Source organism: Egretta garzetta, unplaced genomic scaffold (genome assembly GCF_000687185.1).
Source record: "Egretta garzetta isolate BGI_Z169 unplaced genomic scaffold, ASM68718v1 scaffold434, whole genome shotgun sequence".
In the NCBI taxonomy this organism is placed as follows: Eukaryota; Metazoa; Chordata; class Aves; order Pelecaniformes; family Ardeidae; genus Egretta; species Egretta garzetta.
This window is the reverse complement of record NW_009259584.1, coordinates 1,619,967-1,640,405: the sequence shown is the minus strand read 5'-3', so window position 1 is coordinate 1,640,405 and position 20,439 is coordinate 1,619,967. Positions and strand designations below refer to the sequence as shown.

At 37.6% G+C, this 20,439-nt stretch overlaps 1 protein-coding gene across 1 annotated transcript in view; it reads left to right on the top strand.

Annotated features, from left to right (window-relative positions):
- Positions 1-20,439, top strand: part of MALRD1 (MAM and LDL receptor class A domain containing 1) — a 276,978-nt gene that overhangs the window by 255,397 nt on the left and 1,142 nt on the right. The window contains exons 36-38 of the mRNA XM_009637718.1: positions 9,613-9,695; positions 9,788-9,878; positions 18,940-19,015. Of these exons, the coding sequence (XP_009636013.1) occupies positions 9,613-9,695; positions 9,788-9,878; positions 18,940-19,015 (250 nt within the window). The remainder of the gene's footprint in view (positions 1-9,612; positions 9,696-9,787; positions 9,879-18,939; positions 19,016-20,439) is intronic.

The following is a 20,439-nucleotide window of genomic DNA, read 5'->3' as shown; positions in this document are numbered from 1 at the left end:
CCAGACTCAAAAGCAGTGGGCTGAAACTCAGAACTCAGTCATAATTTGAGCTCCAATCTCCAGTGGTCAGTGATCAATGTGCCTACTACATTGTTTCAAGCTCTTTCTTTTCTGTTGTGTGCATGTCTCATGTCAGCATCAGTTAGAATTAGAGAATGTGCTTTCTGGTGGTTTGACCTTTAACTAAAGTTGGGTTGAAATACTGGTTTTGTCATACAGAAAATTCTATTTAAAAAATCACTTTTTTTTAAAAATGGAAGAAATCTTAAGCCTTTTATTTTGTTTAATGGTTAGCTAAGTCCATAGTAATTTCCCTATTGAATCTAGAACCAAATCCTTTCTTCAGTACCAGGAGTAGCTTCATGATTTGTCACACTGGGCCTTTTCACCATCAATGTTATTTTATGCTAGTGGACAATCTGTTACCAGAAAAGTATTATTTAAGAAGGTGGGAAAAGGTAGCATGAAAAAGAGCATAATTGTTTGAAATGGTGAATTTCAGGTCTGACCGTCTGGTGTGAGCACATCCTTCTGCTTTATTGTTGTAGCTGAATGGATCTGTGCCATAAAATAGTGTGCACACCACATACCAACCCTTCGTGAATTCCGCTGGGGCTTATTTCATTGAAGAGTAAAGGCACAAAAGCAAATGACACAGCAAATAATTTCCATATAGGTCTGCATTTCCTTGTGATAGGATAAAATACACTGAAAAAAGTCTGTCATGTACAAGACTATCACACCAACTTGAATCAGGAAGAATTTCAGTGAAGCCATAAAGTGATTTGTTTTTCAAATCAGTGTAATTCTCAGCAGAGTAACTTCAAAGTTTGGATTTGTTCTGAGGTTTTTATGGCAGGAGCCAGACAAAAAATCAGACAGGAGATCAGACAGGTTTCAGACACTGACAGAATTTCTTTAAAATTTATATTCAAATTTTCTGTGAAGCATGAGGTTTTTCATGTGTCAACTAATTTCAGTGAAGAAATATTTGCTTTGAAATTTTCTGATCATCTCTGTTTAAAGTGACGGAAGCTGGAGGTAGTATTTACCCGTCCCTTTTTAATAAATGGTTTGCCTGGACCTAACAAGATGTCATTCCCAAGCTGACTGTGATAAAAAGCTCACCCTTGTGCTCCTACTCTAGCATCAGACACTTCTTGTTTTCTGTTTAAACATTTAACAGGAAGCATTAAGGTGTTGTTCCTCTTGCCTAGCTGTGTAACAGCTAAACGTACCTATCTAATCTGAACTAGTCATGGTGACACTGTTATAACCAATGGTAAAGGATCCAGATGAGGATTCCTCTATTTCACATAGTCTAAGCATGTCTGGACTGTCCCTAGGTACCTCCCTTTTCAGGTGGTTAATGTTAGAAAAATCAAGTCCCACTCTAAACTTCACAGTTGTCACCATAGTTTCATTGTGTATCTATATAAAAAGCAGATAGATACACTAGCTGAGCCCTTCCTTCTAACAGTTACCTTTTCTTATTCAACACAAGCTGTATTTAAAACTTTTCATTGTGGCTATAAGAGCAATGAGTAATGACTGTGTGTCATGCTGGGGACCTGGGTGTAGCTGATAGCACACCCTGGGAGCAAAGAAACCAGAAAATACATGTAGAAAATGATGATGCCAATATACGAATTTTCTTCCAAATTGCCATCAGTTAGCACTTTAAGCTCTGCAGTCTCTAAAGAGTTTTATGCACTGTTTTAAGGAGCTCTCTCCAGTACATATCATTAAGTTCTTGTCTTCCAAGACTTACTATGGGAAGGACTCCCCCAGGTCAGTTAAGAGCTATGTGACAAATAGCTTCCTTTTTATTAGTTTAAGATGTATTTCCTTTCAGTTTGATTGAATGTTCTAGGGGATAGACAGCAACACACAATTTTTCTTCCATTTACCATATATAATTTTGTTTACCTTCATCATATCTGCTCCCACTCATCTCTGTATAAATTAAATCTGATCTTTTCAGTCTCTGCCATATGATTTTAATCACTGTAATCTCCAATGTCTTCTATCTTACTCTTTATGCATACTGCATGCTTTCATGACACAAAGTAAGCAGTTACTTTCATTGAATAATCTATGAGGATGCCCAGATATTTTCTCAGAGTACTTACATTTCATTTAGAATCTGTTTATAGCTTATATTACTCTGCCTCGTGTTGACTCTTTTGTATTTGCCAGTTACGCATTTTAGCAGTCTCTAGAATAGAAGCATGTATCTGTGCCCTCAAATCCAGGCCCTTGTTATCACACACAGTCACATCATATAATTCTCTTCAGAAGTTTAGTTAGCTTTCTTTTATGACCAATGATGTGGAATCCTTGGCTTGCATGTTCCTCCCTACTTTGCTGTGCTACTGGGAGTTTCCAGCATCTGAGGTTCTTTGGAGTACATGGTACCAGGTACAGAAGACAACAGCTGACTCCTCTGAAGAAACATACCATGAGAAATGCAGGAAGGATAAGAGCCTTGCTCTTTTGTTTGGATACTTTTTAATAATTTCCTCATAAAATTATTCATAGACAGTTTATACCCATTTGTAATTGTGCCAGCATCCTCCCTTAACCTTAAAAGCCCCTCAGTACCTCTGTTGTTCATCCTCCAAAGCGTTTCTAGAGAACAGCCATATGCCTTTCAGCTCTTCTTTCAGTAGATTAAACAAGCTGAACTCCTTTGGAATCTTCTTGTGAGACAGACTTGCTATTTTTCTGCTCACCTGAGTAGCTTGCCTCTGCCTTGTCCCACTCTGACTTCATCTGCCTGAACAGGAATGACCAGGACTGCACACAGTGCATGCTTCTGAGGCCATTCATGCTACATTCACTGTTGGAATTTTGTATACTTTGATTCAGCAATACAGACTAATCATAGAGTATGATTCTTTTTTTCTTTGAGTACATTGTTAATAACAGCTAGAGTGCAAACAGATAACTACATTGCTGAAGTGGAGGTTACTCTTTTCCCATAATGGAATGAAGAGCTGCTGTTTTCATCACACTCATAATCATCTAGCAAAGCTTGTTGCGTAACACTGATTGCAAAGGTTAGTGAGCAGAGAAACTTCTACACTGATATGGCAGAGGGATGTGAATTCTGTTTTCTGCAAAGAACTAAGTTGTGGGTCGTTTTTTTTTTTCCCCTTGTATCCACTGTCACCACTCCTGGACCAGTCTGCACTCCAATAGGTATGGCACAGCTTCTGAATAATGTCAGCACTTGTGTAATGATCCCAGTGTAATGTGTTATAAACATAGCAATGGCAAATCTGGGTTCACACAGAAGATACTATCTTGGTGCATTGTGACAGATTCGTAAGTATGTACAATCTCTAGAGAAGACTGCAAAGCATACAGTCACACTCCTTATTTTAATGCACAGAAAAATATAACCGTAATCATCCACATACTATTTCCTTAATTTACCTACTACTAACACCATGCACACTAAATGGCTGACTAACTGTTGATTTGCACTCAAATTATTAAATCTGAAGAAGTGCAGAGGAGATGATGAAGGGATATTTAGTATTTAATGCTCTGAATGCTTCTAGATTAATATCATGTATGATTTAATATACTTTTAACCTTTTGTCAGGTTCAACATAAAACATGAGGGCTCTTGAAAAAAGTGAAACCAATACAGTACCTTGACAAAAGCTAATAACTTTCAAAAATGAAAATGCAGAACACTGCTTTATACTGAACAGCCTTAGCCGTTATGAAACATTAGTAACTACAGTAGTTGGGGGGAAAAGAGAAAAAAAAGAAAGAAAAAAACCCCAAACCCAACAGATTTCAGGATTCAATTTTCCACATGCATCAAAGTCTTCCTTGAAAATACAGTTTGTTGGAACTTTTTCTTTCCAAGCTAACGAGAAGCTATGTTCATGCTTGTTCTTGGAGGTCAGGGACTTGATTCCCTACAGCAAAGATCTTTTTTTGTCATTTGCCCTTACCCAAGAGCCCCATGTAATACTGATGACTTGGAGTGATAGTGTTTACCTGCCTCAGACTGGAGAAAACAATTGTACAAGTAAAGAATCAGATGCCAGCAGGGAAATGAGCAATCAAACACACATCTGTACTTATTTTGAGTTTTGCATATGCTACCTTTAATACAGCACAAAGTTTGATGTTCTGAAATGCAGCAGTGTATCAGCCAGACATGTTCTTGTAAATTAAACCTGCCCTGAATGAGCATCAAAACGAACAAAAATCTTGCCTGGTTTTTATTTTTTGTTCTGAGTGAGATGAGCCATAACCACAGGCACAGGATGCAGCAACAAAGGCAATGCTAAGTTCACTCGTCTGCATTACCAATATCTATATTAGGAAATAATGAGTTGGAAATCCTAGAAGCAAATTTGGAGGGTTAACATTCTCCCCTCCAGGGTGACTTTCCCATAAGAACTTGCTAATAGCAGAAGACATTTTGTCAGGCAGGATAGATTAGGATGTGCACTGGGATGGAAGTATTCAAGTGCTATTTCATCTGTTTTTCTCTCTTGCTCCTCCTGTTTCAACTACGAGGAGCTTCCTGTCTGAATGGATTGCAATGGCTATCTCTGTATTTCAGATAAGCTTAAGACTCATGTAAAATGTGCTGCTGCTAATTAGTCAAGATGTAATTAGTCCAAGGAAATTAATTGTACATAAATAATGTGGAATTTCAGCTTCATGGCTCAAGAGATAAATTCAGAGCCTTTTCAGAGTTGTCTGTCTTAAAAATAAAACAGCAGAAAAGGATTATTGAGGAAGCTCTTCAAAATTCCCATTACCCTGCTAATGAAGATTTAACACATTGCCCAGAAGACACGGTTGATCTGCACTTTGTAAGGTCCTTCCACCACATCGGCATTTGTGCATCCCCAACTGCTCTCATCTGAGTGGAAGCTAATAGTGACTTTGAAGAAGCAACTTATCTGCCTCCCAACTGAAGGCAAAGCACTGTAAGTACAGTCCATGCACAGCAGTGAGTAGGTAATTAGGAGTGTTCTCCTTCATTAACTGGACTTCAAGTGAGCCATCTCTTGGGTGCGTACCACAGGCTGCTCTGACCTACTGCGAGCTGTTAGAGTCATTAAAGTTCACTTCAGGATTGCATGTGTCAAGGACTGCACAGTAGAAGTTGAAGTTTTATTTAATTTCCTATAAAGCTGCCTGAAATTATTACTGTTATTCACTGATACAGTTTTGCAGTAACAGCCAAAGGACCAAGTCTGGGGGTTGAGACTGTATTATTGTGATTGCAAAAGCACAGGAGTATGTATCCTGTGCCCTCAGTATAAACAGCTAAGGAAACCTCTTCCATGTCCTCAAAACCACTATGAACTAATACCACATTTAGTTTGGAACTTGCCTTTCCCACCCTTTTTTCCTGATATTTTTATTTTTTTCCTTGATGAAAAGAGGGAGACTTCTGTTCCTTTATCAACCACCCGGTCCTACATAGAATCATAGAATCATAGGTTGTTTTGGGTTGGAAGGGACCCCTAGAGGTCACCTAGTCCAACCCCCCTGCGGTGAGCACACACAGGACAGAGTATGCAAGTCTGCGGGAAATGTCACCTGATGAGAATAACACCACTTCAACACCCACCTCGTACAGTTGCAAAGGACTGCACAGGCAGAAGGCTGCAAAGAGTCAGACTCAGAGGTACACGTATCTCATTCCCGTATCATGACCATAGGTTCTGTGTTTTGTTGTGTAAGTTTTGGTTAGCTTCCAAAATAGTTTGATTGCTTGGTTACAGCCTGAAATGGTTCCTGGATTTTGTTTAATAGAAAATGATGTATAAAGTAATATCATTTTCAGATCTGTAAACCAATTAAGTCTCAATCTTCTGCATTTCTTATCAAGACCTCCTATTATCCTATATAAGACCATCCCCACAAAATTTATTCATTTTGAAAATACCCTTCAGCTTTCCAATGGAGTGAAATAACTGAAGTAGCTTGTATAGAATTATTTATATTATATTTTAAATTACGGTCTAGAACTGTTATCTTCTCTAATCTGACTTATCAGCAGATATTGGTACCATCACAAATCTCATTCTATTCTCTTCTCTCAAGTTAGAGAGCGATTTCTCCATTACAGCTATCACTGTAGTCAGCTAGAGTTTCTACAGAAGATAGATATAAAAGGATCAAAATCTTGTAAGGCATCTATAAAACAAGGTGGGTTTGGCTATTTAAAGCAAGTTCCTCTCTATTCTGGGCACAGAAAAGTTTGGCTTTGGTAAAAGCCAGAGGCAGTGCTTGTATCAGCTGAGAACCAAAGATGTTAACGAACAATTTTCCCTTTTTTTTTCTTGCAGCCTCACTGAAAGTCTCAGGCTTCTCAGCTAGCTGTAACTTGTTTTGTCTTGGTTTTTTTTTTTTTACTCGAGAAGGCGGCATTTTGCACTTAATGAACAGCCACACCCTACGAAGGATTGTATGAATCTCCAAATTATAACCTAGATATTTCTACTAGTCATATTTTACATCAGTGGCAGGTGTGATTGCTAAGTTCCCCTGCCAAAGACAAAAATGAATGAATAAATTAATGTGTGAAGGTACAAGTGGGAATTCTTAACCAACTGATATACTCAGTCTTTTTGTTGTTTAGCACTCCTTTTCCATCCTGGTCTTTGAGGATCAGCTATGTTATCTTTACTTTCTTCATTTTTTTCGCCTTCCTCCTTCCTCTCCCTAGAAATAGTCCCCATGCTTCATGCTTTACAATATGTTGCATGCCCATTTGTTTTTTAATTTGTCCTAATTGCTTACCAGGTTCCAGAGATACTATCTCTGCTCCACCTTAATCTGTTTTTTACCCATTTTTTTTAACAAGCAATGGCAATATTAGAAGATGACACTTTGGGTAACCACTATTTCCACACAGTGGAAAATAATTTCACTGGGCACAATTACACATGTTGATAGTCAATATTTTTGGGATTCAGAGATTTGGAAGGGAATAAATGGCCAATCTAAGGTAGTTAGTAGTTGATTATAAAACCTGTATGTATGTATAGGAAGATAAACTAGTGATCTATGAGACTAAAAGGTGCTTAACTTTTTTACCCATAATCCAAACACAGCATGAATATGTGGAAATATTTCATCAACAAATGGAAACACAGCATATGAAGATATATTTAGTTATTACTGGGTAGTAGGATTTTCCCTTATTCCCAGCACCCACACTCGTTTTATGAGAACTTCCGCTTTGCAGCTCAGAGGTGAGCCATGCCCCGGTGGCTCCAGAGCCGCAGATGGCACCTCTCTCTTGCCATGTCTGACCAGTGCTTGTGCACAGCTGCAAGTCTGTTTTCTCATTCTTTCTTTTACAGTCAAGTAAGTTCTGCAGTGACAAGAAAGAGGGCAATTTTGGCTAAAAGCACATCTCGCTCAACAGAAAATTTGGCAAATGGGGAGAAAGGAAATTATACAATTGAGAGCAATCAGAAAATTATTTTGATGGGTGATTACCATCAGACTGTAATGTTTCTACATGGATCCACAGGGCTTGATATGAGCCCAACTGCAATTTGACATTTGTATAAAATCACCAGTCTGCATAAAAGAACAGCTTAAGAATGACATGATCTTTTGCAATATGCTGAAGAAGAAGGAGGACTGAAGGGACCAGGTATTTTCAGTCACTGAATACAATAGGTCTCCAGCTCAGCCAGAGCTATCAGCTGAAATTATGTCACTTTTTCTTTAAAATGAGCACATCAGAATATGCAACTGGCTCCAGTCTGTCAAGCTAGGATTCATTAGTATACCAGTTACTAACCTTGAATAAGATAACCCCTTAAGAAAACTCACATCTGTGGGGTAAAATGCATTAAATAAATCTCTCTTTGCCCACTGTGTTCGAGTAGGGCTGGGACTTTCCTCCTGGCATGTTCTCTGTTCATTATTTTTCAGTGGTCCCCTGAGTTGCAACAAACCCCTCATTAGCCTCTTTTGGTCTTTAGCGAAGTCACCTTCCTCCTGTCATATCTGAAATTGGGATATAGGTATGATTTCTGACATGCCCCAATCCTTTCAGGATTCTCCTAAATTTCACTGAGGCTGCAGACAGATGCTTGCCGCTCCTATCGTCCTACCCTTCCTCTCCTTGCATCCACCATGCTCAGTCTTCTTCTGGAAAAATGAAATAGTCCTCTCTCTCCACAGAGCCTCAGCTAACTCAGTGTGCAACTTCTAGGATAAGGTACATAGGCAATACCATGTGCTAAACCATGACAAACAACACAAAGTTCTCTCTCACATGTTCAAATAAAATAGCCTTATTTCACATTATGCATTTAAGGGCAGGATAGGAAACCACAATTACAAAATAGAAATTACTTCATAAAAATTGTTGACTATGAAAAAAATGTTAGTGTTACAGTGAGAAAGCAACTCAACATACAATCCCCTCCACATTAATACAGCTTGTGAAACTGTAAAGAGAGAAATCATGAGAAACTAATTTCCTATTCATGCAACACTAGTAGGACTGAAACTGGATTACTACCAAAATTTTTTTCTGATGTTCCTTTAAAAAAAAAAAAAAGGTTGAAAATTTATGAAGCTCATAAACCACCAGCCATGCAGATAATTGAGAAGTTGGTAGAAGTCACTTCAGGGTGACACTCAGGGTGGGGTTCAGCTCAAGTAGGGTGGCTGAAGTTTAGGTGTCCATATGTAGCTATTTCTCTAACAGCCCTTTACACCAGTCATCATTTAGGGTTTGTAAATGTAGGTGCCTACAGCCATTTTGAGACTCTCCGGGGTACCCAGCAGGGCTGTGTAGGGTGCTCCCAACTGCCACCTGTATCAGCAGAAGCAGCCCACACTCACTTGGGTCTCCAAGGTCCCTTCATTCTGATGGAGAAGGCCACAATGAAAGTGTGTAGCCAAAAGCTAAACCCAGACAAATTCAAGTGAGAAAAGATACACACTTTTTTTGGTGACTGTGTTTAACTGTTAAGCAACAAGTGTAAAGTAAAACATCAAAGCTTGCGTCAGATCGTTTATATTTTGGTTACTTCAAATCAAGACTGGATTTGAATCAAACAGCAAATTTAGAATAATTTGACATAGCTGCGCACTTGTTAGCTCAAATGTAGTGCTTTAGTTTTGAAGAGGCATTTGTTGAAGCAGTATCCTTTTTACAAGAAAATGGAAAACCAAAAGAGAGACAGATTAGGTGGATTAGAGAAAAACATCTTTCTCATCTCTAATAATGTATCTTTCTCTACCTTAGGGTCCCAGATCCTCAGCTCAGAAATGTATTTAACTCTCATATGGGGGATAACAGGGAAATTAGTCAAAATTTTTTTGCTGTGGGACAATAATATGATGACAACATGGGCAAGACAGATAATTCTAATATTTGAACTTTGTTTTGGTTTATTTTGCTCTCTCTTAGGTTTGTTTTGTGTATTTCTCACATTCCATTCTGTTAACTTTGATGCTGCTCTTCGTGATTCCTGTGTGAGCTTTAGTCACTGGCAAAAGTGCTCAAAATGATTTGCATTTCTTGTGTGCTTGTCACCGTTTATGATCCTTGCTTCTCCCTTTTTTCAGAATTTTTTGTTTTATTCACAGATGTGGAAAAGAATGGAAAGGAAACCGTTGCCACATAAGTGCTAAGCCTCTTCAGCCTCCAACTTCAAGTCTCCTTCGAAATGGTGGGTCTGTAAAAAGAAATAAATATCTTTCAATTCATTCTTTGAATGCTTCCTTTAACTTATTTCTGTCTTTGATCGCTCTGATTTTGCAGATCTATGGATTGGGTTGGGTATCGGTTTCTTGCTGATTAAAATTACAGCTGCTGCCTTGTATTTTCTTTCGAAGAACAAAGTGCCAGAAACGTAAGTGAAACTTTTATTTTGTGTAAAGCAGACATAAATGTGGCACAAAGCAATGGCTAACTGCCCAGTCTCTTTGGTTTCAACTTTTAAATCTCCCCAAAGCCTGTTTGCCTTCATAGGCAACGCTAAGCATAAAAGCTAGCTTTGCAACAAAAGCTGACCTTGGCGGACCCCAGTCTGGAAACAATGAGTTACGGCTCAACTGCTCAGATTGCTTTGATTGCAACGTTGTATGATTATTCCTAAATTTCATAATTCACCATTTATCCACCTTGACAGCAGTAGCCCTGGTTTTTGTACATGGTAGTTAATTGTGAAAAATAGGAGGTTTCTCAAAACCTTCAAAGCTAAATTGTTTCTCACGGGCAGATTCACAGCTCTTCCTGAAGCTACTGAGTACCACATGCACCTGGGGAGACATTTTTGCCTTATATATTTCAATGTTTGCACACATCTGAGAACTTTCCCTGTGATAAATGGATGGAATAAAAGTGTGGGGGGGTTCTGCTTGAAAATATTAAGGTTTTTCATTAAAAAAAGCTTTAATATATTGGAAAAAAATGTGAGCTGTGAGACTGCAGAATTACATGACCTTTTTTACAAATCATAGTTTGCCCCCTCTCCTTTAATTACTAGAGACACAATCCGAATTTATGTTTTAATGTTTCATTAGCACCTTAATCAGTGGTTCTTTAGGTGTGTCTCACCAATGTCACCTTACCTGTTCCTTCCACCCACTTCCCCTACCACTTTGTCTCCCACCCATTATCCAATACTGCCATCTTGCACTAGGATCACCCCAGTACAGACTTCTAGGCCTGCGGTACAAGGACCTGTCTTACTCATGGTGAATGCGTGCTCTAGATGGTGATGATTTTTTTCCAAAATCTATGTTTCATCCATCCCATACTATGCTTGCTATTAGTACTGTGCAAATAGCAACTAAATTATCCTCTGACAACCTACAGCATAAAGTGCTTCCTCAGTAAAGGCAAAAAAATCAGAAAAATTTATTTCAAGTGCTTTGAACAGTATTAGTAGTACTAGAGATATCTCTTCATCCAATTATTTGATTTCAGAGGGGTTTTAAGATATGCCTTTAGACTGACAGTTCATTATTTCACAGATGTATTTCCTAGCCCTTCTTGTCATCCCTCTGGTAACCTCTGCTTTCTCTCTCCTCCCAAATTTAAGATTAAAAAAAATTAATTTGCTGTTTCTTATTTTCCTCTAACACTTGTATTTCTTCTCTGCCCATATCTTGAGTTGTTCTGCTAGATCTTTCTCTGCCAGGAAGTACCTACCACTGCCACTTCCTCCCTTTCAGCAATTCCTGTTGTGCATTGCCTTGTCCGTCTTCATGTTGTTAGATTTCCCTCACCCCTCATTTTCTTCTCCAGAATTCATCTTCAAAGCTGTCTCTTTTCCTTTAAACTTGTGCTCTGCTATAGACCTTTCTCTCTTTGGAGATGTTGTTATCTCCCAAACTATCTACTAAACTGTGCAGACTCCTGTCCTGACATTATTGCTGCTGACACGTCTCCTGACACTGCGTGCTACCCCTGACAGGTAGAGTTGTCTATGGACACAGAAGCAAAATGTTAAAGTGGGAACATTTAGTGGCTGTGCTACTGTTAATTGAGTGCACAGCTTCACCTACTTACTTTATGTCTGCTTCCTCTTCTGTAAAGTGGGAATAATAGCATTTCCTTATCATACTTCACAGAGGCTTTAAGACTTAACTCATTCACATTTATGCAACCTGCTAAGGTACACATATGGAAAGGCACCTCAGAAGTGCAAGATAAGTTGTATTCTAAGAGCTGATTTTTTTTTTTTTTGTAATTTCAATTAATATTTTTGCAGAAAAAAAGAAGTCTAATGTTTTTTATCAAAACATGTTTGATGGTATTTTAATCAACAAATTATTACTTTTTTCTTATGCTACTTCTTCTGTGCTTTAAACACTCCCTTTTACCTTTTTCTTTCATAAATGTCTGCTTAAGGGTTACGGCACTACCATTCACTTCTCTTCTATCCACAATCTGTATTCAAGGAATATTTTTTCCTTTCTTGTAATTATACACGCTAAAAAAAAATAGAGAGTCTTTTTTGTACATGAAAAGGTACCCTCTTGCAATATGATGCCATACATTCAAGTGTTCTATTAGGTATGTAATAAAATAGGGATGAATGAGGATCTTCTTGCTATGACACTAAGAAAATATTACAGCCCTGACATGGAGAGAATCAGAGCTGTGAAATAGAGGGTTAGATAGTTTACACAACAAAACTCATTCTGGTCTTGACTGTTTTTACTGGAGCTGCAAAAAAGGTAAGTTATAGTGATGGAAATTTTTGTGGTTCCAAGTTTTGTCTATTAGGAACTGACCAAGATTGTCAAATAATTTTGCCCATTGTACAGAAAAAAAAATTTTATTTTCATTGCTTTTAATCACAGTTGACCTAACATTTAAGTTAAAATGCATTTTATAGGCATCTTATCAAGCAATAAACTCGCTAATAAATGGCAATTTTCTTGAAATTGTGAAATTGTGAAAACAATGAAATCTGAAACTTTGAATTTGAGAAGATAAGCTCATCCAGGCAGTTTGCCTCTCTTCTTCAACTACTTAGTGTCTAGCGTGATTTGTTATACAAAAATCACAGCTGGAAGCATAGTAGTAAATTAAGGCAAGTTATTCCTTAACTGCTTAATCAGTAATCAGAACTGACTAGTCAAAATGCAGCTAATGTTATCATGCCGAAGTCTGGATCTTTAAGATAAGGCTTTAGAATAAGAAGTGACTTGTGTTTGCATAAGTCTGTAAAATGTTCAATGTGACAGCACCACACAGAGGCATGAGTTTTTACTCCTGATTTTTTTTTAAGGGGATTTGATGAACTAGAGGAATTTAACTGTGCACATGAATGATACTTTCCTACAATTTATTTTCACTTCAAAGGCTTGTGTCCACTTTTAGCTTTCCTGGGTCATGTTGTTTTCTTAAAGTCATTAGGCAATATAGGCTATCTAGGAGTCTCTGCTTGGCCATTCTTTCACACAGAAGTTTTCACGCACTTGAGCCCATATTTACTGTCTTTTGATAAATTTTTTTTGCTAGCTATTTTTTAAAAATTTCTATTAGTGTATCCTTTTTCCTTACTGGTATAGAACCACACATGCAGGTATTGGCAGATGTTCCCCCAGAGGCACAGTAACAGTTGTAGGTGCTAGCTCCCAGGGCATTCTAAAATGGAGTGCAGATCTGTCTATGCCTCAATGGAAAGAGCACAGGAATAGGGGATATGTGAAACTTTTGTATAGAAACCCCAAATCAGAGGAAGCTTATAAGTTTCTCACATTCCTGTTCATGCTCCAGAGATGACATCTCCTAGTCCAGAAGGGAAGGCTGCCAGTTAATCCAGTCCTTCAGTGGCATCTGTCCTTATTGACCAAATAGAAGCAAAGCTTCATTTTAGCTTCCATTTTATTGCAGCTGCCTTCTCATGCTTCGTTTTACTTTAAAAAGTGAGAATCAAGCACTTTCTGCCCAGCTGGGCTATATTTCTTTGCTATTGCCTCCAAAGCAGTCAGTGTCCCTGGATCCTTTCAGTTTGTTTCTTTCCTATTCTTGATCTGTGCCTTCAGCTGCGATGTTAATGTACCACAGTGATTATCAGTCCTGTCAGTCATAATGAACACAGAACATTAAATTTTCCAGAGCGTATCCATAATGTATCTTGCCACACAGGCAAGAGTGAAAAACGAAGGTGCTCTAAGAAAATATTTTAAAATGACAGAAAATCATGGGAAAACAGGACCCACAGAGGCCATTTTTCATTCTGTCACAGGACAGACTCAACTGTAGCACTTCTGGGTTTGCACTTAAAGACCTCTAGCAACATGAATTTGATGGCATCCTCAGGCAATCTTGGTACCCTAGGTAGAAAGAAAGTTTACTGTTAGAAAGTTTTTTTCTAACTGCTGATATGTCTGTTTACAATTTAAGTTCATTCCTATTCACCATGGACAAGAACAGATCATTCCCATCCTACTTGCAAAAAGCTTTTTATGTACTTGAAGGCAGTTGTCATGCTCCCTTACAGGCTGCTTTCTTTAGGCTAAACAAGTTCAGTACTTTCAGCCTTTCTTCATGGTTAAGATTTTCTTACAATTACCATGATTCCCAGTTGCTGTCACCAGGGCTTTCTCCAATTAGACCATACCCTTCTGGAGGTCTGGTGTGGAGGAACGGATAGCGTGTTCCATGGGAGACTCTCCAAGTGGATCTGAAGGGCTGCCAGAGGTCGTTGCTGGCTATGCTTCTGTTCCTATATCCCAAAGTGATAAACGGAATGACAATAGAATGATATCTATTGAACTGTTTTCAGCTTGTGAACTGGAGTGGAGGCAGACACTGTTCTTGTAGAATGAGAGAAAAAAGTGCCGTTTTATGAGAAAAAGAAAAACAAAACTAGGAAGCAGCACCCATAACTGTTGTTTGGGAGTTGTTTTATTAGTCTAATGCTGCTATCCAAACCCCTTCCTTCTTCAGCAGAATATTTTTTTTTCTGGAGGATGAAACCCAGTGCTATAGTCAGAAGTCTTCAGTTTTTCTGAAATGTACATCTCATAACCACCACAAATAGGAAAGTTTGCAGAGAAACAAGAGGTGACGTGCTGAAAGAACAGAGCAAATCTCTCGGTCTGTAGTCTTCAAGATCACCAAGATGGAAGATGCAAAGGACTGATTTAAAAAAAAAATAAAATAAAAATTAAGTTTCCTAAAGTGACTCAAAAGGTACAAAGTGCAGACCTAGGAAGCCCAGACAGCATAGACTTGTAGATGATTCTAAATCCAGCTTTTGGAAAGTCTGCCCTCCTTGCATCACACTTCCTGTTTCTTCTGTGGGATGTGCAAAATATAGCCCACTTTTACAAACTTAAATTTAGTTTAAAAGGATTTATAAATTCTTTGGAAATTGAGATCTTAAGTTATAGATTCTGTTTAGAACAGAAGCTCTAGAATATCTACAAAGAATTCTTTTAAGGGATTATTTTAATTAGTAGCTTAATTGTAATTGAATCTTTGGCCAACTAGGATATTGTCATTGTTGTTATGGACCTGATGATAATAAATATTCCTCTACTACTGTATTTCCTACAAATTTGTGTCTGGAAGAAATATTTGATTTTTCATTGAAAGGTACATTGAAAATTACAAAATTCTGTGCTATTGCATCCAAATGAGTGAAATCTAGACACTTTAATTTTCCATTAAAAAGCATGATGTTACTCAGCAGTCCCTTTATACACCGGCAGGTATTTCGTGGAGTATACAACTTTCACTCATCTCTGTGAAGCTGTAGTAGAGAAAGCTATGACAAGGCAGTAGTTTTTGCTACTAAAGAATGCAGATGAGTTTAGCAAAGCTATGACCCATGTGACCTCGTCTCAAGATGATTAATCCTCTCCTTTCCTACTGTGGTATTTCTGGTTATGTTAGAAAACCCAGTTCTCTCTGAGCTGCCTTACCCACATGTTTGAGTCTTGTCTTTTTTTTTTTAAACCATCCTATGCTTGGCATTTTTAACCCTAATTATTCCCAGCTTGGTACAGTCTTCTGAACTTGTTATTTATGGGTTTTCTTCATAAATGAGGTTTATAAACATTTCACATAGATTCATTATTCTGCACCATAATTTTTGTGAGTGATGAGTTACCCTTGCCCTTACTGTACACTGCCAACATGTACGTAACTTTCTTCCCAACATGATAACTTGTAACGGGCATATTGCTCTGTACTGTAGCATTAAGCTATCATTTTCTATCAGGGCAATGTTTCACTTATGTCAAGTAACAGCAAGCACTGCAAGAATGAGCTTAGCTTAAGCCACTGCAATACATTTAGTTAAGCTGCCTGATCAAGCAGTTCAAAATTAGTGTGTAAACTGATGACCAGATGGCAACACTCACCCCACTGACTGATACTGCAATTTTATGCTTTCCTCAGCAGTATCTATTATCGGTGACAGAGTACTGGAGTGGGCATACCATTGTTTTGCTTTAGTAAGTAAAGCTTCATATTTCTAGTTAACTAAAGGTCTAATGTGTTGTGTTTACTTCTAGGGATGTATGCACAACATGTAAAGTAATGTGAATACGTCTCCTCAGTTCCCATGCACAGATTTCTTCAGGCAGTTACCACCTCATCCAACTGATGGATTATAGCACCTGTGTAAATGTGATTAAATCTTCACTTGTATATTCTTAGAGGTTTTTTAAGTAATTGGAAAATATTTCAGAAATTGGCATCCCTTGGAAAGAATTGTTTAATACACTCACAAACAGAGTGTAACCATACATATGTTTTGTATTAATACATTCATATGTATGCATCTATGTGCACATGTGTAACATATATGTTACACGTAAGGTAATATATTCAAGGTGACTTCCAAAGCCCTGCTTTGGCAAAAAAAGTTCCTAAGAACAGGAGAGAACTTAAGAAAGCTTATTCTCCACTTCTCTACTTCACCTAAATCTGGGGTAGATAAATTCAACTAGTGCCCATATTTTGGGCACTAAAATTTCCATAGACCCTAAGATTAGGTGCCCAACTATATATGCTCTTTCATAATTCAGACCTAAAGCAGAGGGACACCTGAAATCTGTTGGACAACCTGAGCAAGACTCAGTTTTCATGCTTGAAAAAACCTCGCGCACACATAGACAGGACCAATTTCAGCAGTAAACACAGCAACCACAGACATGTTGTTGAAGAACTCAGCCAGCACTCTTTCTGGTGCCCAGAGTTTGGCACAGTATCCTGCTGGTTAGTTATTCTTCTTGCAGAGGAAGATGGAGATCTGTGTTCAGCATCCTTCCTGCCCTCAGGACAGGCCTAAGTACTCAGTGTGTACTTGCCTAGATAAGCAATATATATGTCTTGCACAAATTATTGAAGTTCCATGGGGTAAACGGGGGATGAAAAAGAATCAGACCCATCCCTATCCTTATGAGTTCCTATTGGCACATTAAAGGTGGTTCCCACTGTGAATTGTGTGACTTGCGTTGCCCTTTGGAAGTGTCTCCACTGACTGTAAGCAGAATCAATGTGCTTAATTCCGTATCATGCTGTTAGGCCATACAGTTGGTTTGTGATGTCTAAATGAGACATCAAATTTAAGGCATGCAAATCTGGCCCTTTAGGCACTAGTTTAGAAGCAGAGCCAAGTTCCTTGGAAACTTCTTATCTGAATTTGCTTCTGGCCTCAGGTTTTGTGAGCCATGGTGTGATTTCAGTGTAAAAAATCAATTCTATGTACATTTTGTGGAGTTTATTCAGGAGGATTACTATGCCAATATACACTTAGGAAGCATATAAATAATCTAATATATTGTGGCTTCACTAAACTAACTAAAAGAATATCATGATTTATTATGGTTAAGATTAAGATCAAATGAACAAATCAATGGGTTCAAATATTCAGCTCTCCACATTGCTGTGTCAGGTAATCAAACTGAATTATGAGACTGGCGTTAGAAAGAATTACTTTCTGGCAGTCTTGTTGTGAAAGATTTTAAGGATACACGTCTGTTTTAGTCTGAAACCCAAACTTAGGTTCTTGCACTTATTTAACTCATAAGGTGGTTTATTTCTGTAGCCTACTTGTGCCTCACTCCTAAGCATCCTTTCCGGTTTTAGTTCTTTGCAAAAGAAATCATGCAGTGTGTCTCCCCTGTGGCTCTCACTGAGGAATAGCAGCCTCCCTTCCCAACATCTCCATTGGCTGTGTCTCTATGACTGCTCTTGTCCCCTTGGTCCTGCCCACTAGAGTAACACAGAGCCTGACTATCAGTTCCTAGGGAGACACTGCTTAAACCATCTGTAGGTGCAGCTTTGGAATAGAAACACTTTTTAATGCAAGAAAATCCATCTCTCAGTCATTGAGATTGACTATTAGCTTTAGGGAATGTTTTATAAAATACTGTACAAACACAGCTTTCTATATACAGAAAGGCATGTATATGCTCTTATTCATAAAAGCATTAGTGTAAAAAAACCCCACAACTAAATGCATCTCATGAAAGGTAAAGCTTAAAAAAGTGTGCTTCTACTCCATCCTTCAGTAATTTTAACTAATGTAGCTGTCTCTTTTTATATGGCATTGTAACAGTTTTGATGATTTCAAGCATTGTGGCATATTAGCAACCAGTCATGTGGAAAAAAAACTTAGATGTAGGCAGAAAATTCCATCCCGAAATATCCTTTGCTTTTGCATAATTAATGGGATTAACTGCACAGGTCATAAGTGCTTCCAAAAAAACCGGAATTTGTGAAGGCCTCTGTCAGGAAAGCATATCTTTAAACTTCTAGCTGAGACACGAGACCCATAATTAGTACAATTTTTCCTATTAATCTATTGTAAATTGCTTAAGACATTGTGTTCATTCATAAAACTTTTGTATTCCAATAACTTCAGTGATTCCTTAAATATTTCTGACTTTGTAGCAAAAGCTATGGGGAGCTTCTATAGCTTTAAAACTAATTCTGATGATTTTGACCTAAAATGCAAGTTCTTTCTTAATTCATTGGAAAAAAAGGAGTTCTTATAACAATTAAAAAGTAAAGCGTTCTTGAACTCAGAGACTGAGACCATGTTAATTACTGAATTACTAATATGATAGCAACAAAACACAGAAAGAACATGAGCTCATCACATGAAAATACATTATAGCAATGCAAATTTTTAGCTAATATCATATTTTAATGTATAACACTGTACCTGCATTTTATGAATAGCAAATAGCTCTATGCATATCCAAAAGCATTTAAATTTTAGCAGCAACAAATGAAAAATTATTATTTTAACCTACACACAGCTTAGACAGAACATTGGTTTAATTTCATTCATTTCAGTAGAGCTCAGTCAGAAATATGTTTAGCCATCTACACTTTTTGACTCGAGTCTTTTCAACCTGAAACTGTTTGGTACTTTGACAACTTGTGTGGTATTGTGGGTAGTTTTGTTGTTGTTTGCTTGACTTTTCAAGGAAACTGAAGGAAACCACTAATGCTTCATTTGCCAACCCGCTGTACGAAGGCCTTAGTTCATCTGGAAAAGTAAAGGTAAGTACCATTAGCTGCTTCTATACATTCAGAAAAATGTGAGGCTGTAGTTCTCAAATAAGTTTTCCATTAAAACAAATGGTGTGATCTCTCACTGAATTCTATTTAATAAAATAAGTAGGGATTAAAAATTGCTGTATCACTCAGATCAGTTCCAGTGCATTTTCAAAACTTAGGCAGATTTGAAATCAACTCAGTTTTGAGAACATCTTGATGTTTACAACTAATACTGATTGTGGGCTGCTGAATCTGAGAAAAAAGGATTTTGAATGAAATATTTATCCAGACCTATAGAAGAAAAAGTTCACTAGGACTTGTGTCCTTTTGCTTCTGTAAAAAAAAATACAAAGCAAACACCCAACAATAAAAAACCAACAACAACAATAAAAACACAAAATGCATGATTTGCACACTCACTTAACTTTAATAGAATAGTTTATAACACTTCCCAGTACCTTAAATGTGCATTACTATTCCCATCACTTTAAAATTCATCTCAACATTAAACAAACACTTGGTCACACATTTCCCTAATACCCATTTGTTGGTTGTAATTAAGAGGCTGCTAGATTAACAAAGAAGTTTGTGAATAAAACATATATCTAAAAGCAAACATATTGCAACACAATATTTCAAGGCAAGATTTGATTACCAAATTACAGTGGTGGCTAAAATTTATATTTTACATTTAACAAGAGAAATATGATTGCCTTAGAATGCAGCTATCTCTGCTATTTGATTTATCATTGAAAATAATACAGACAAAGCACCTTGGAAGTAAAAGGAGCAGAAAAAAAGATGTTTAAAACATCCTTCCTGCCCTCATTTTGATACTACCCTTATCAGAATTGAAATAACTAGGCTTGGTTTGAAATAGAAAATAAAACTTCCTTGTCCTTTCCACAGTCACTAATATAAGATTCCACTGCAGCTTTGAATAGGATTAACTATGACATGCCATTTACTTTCTGTGAAAGGTTCCTTACACCTGATTTTAGAGACATTAGATCAAATTAATTCACTTACAGGTTGGGGTTTGTGAGAGCTCCAAGTTGGAAACATTCCCATCACAATCATGTACAATTTATCAGGACATTTTTATTTTAGTTAAAATAGATTCCTGACAGGCTTCATTTAATAGCAAGCGGAAAAACAGAAGCATGGTGTCAGGAGAGACATTTTCATAGAAGACAGCCCCAGGCACTGTGATTGAAGTCCAGTGCTGTAACAGATATTCCTCTATTTTCTTTAAAGTTGAGAAGATACGTGTTTTCACTAATTCTTCCTTTAAAAGGGAAAACAAGAGTTATGAGTTTTCTCTGAGTCTGACGAGCCTTAAATCTGAATGGCGTATCACCAGTCAAAAGATATGGTAAAACAGGAGCAACAGCTCTTATCTCCAGCTGAATACCCACAAGTTCGGA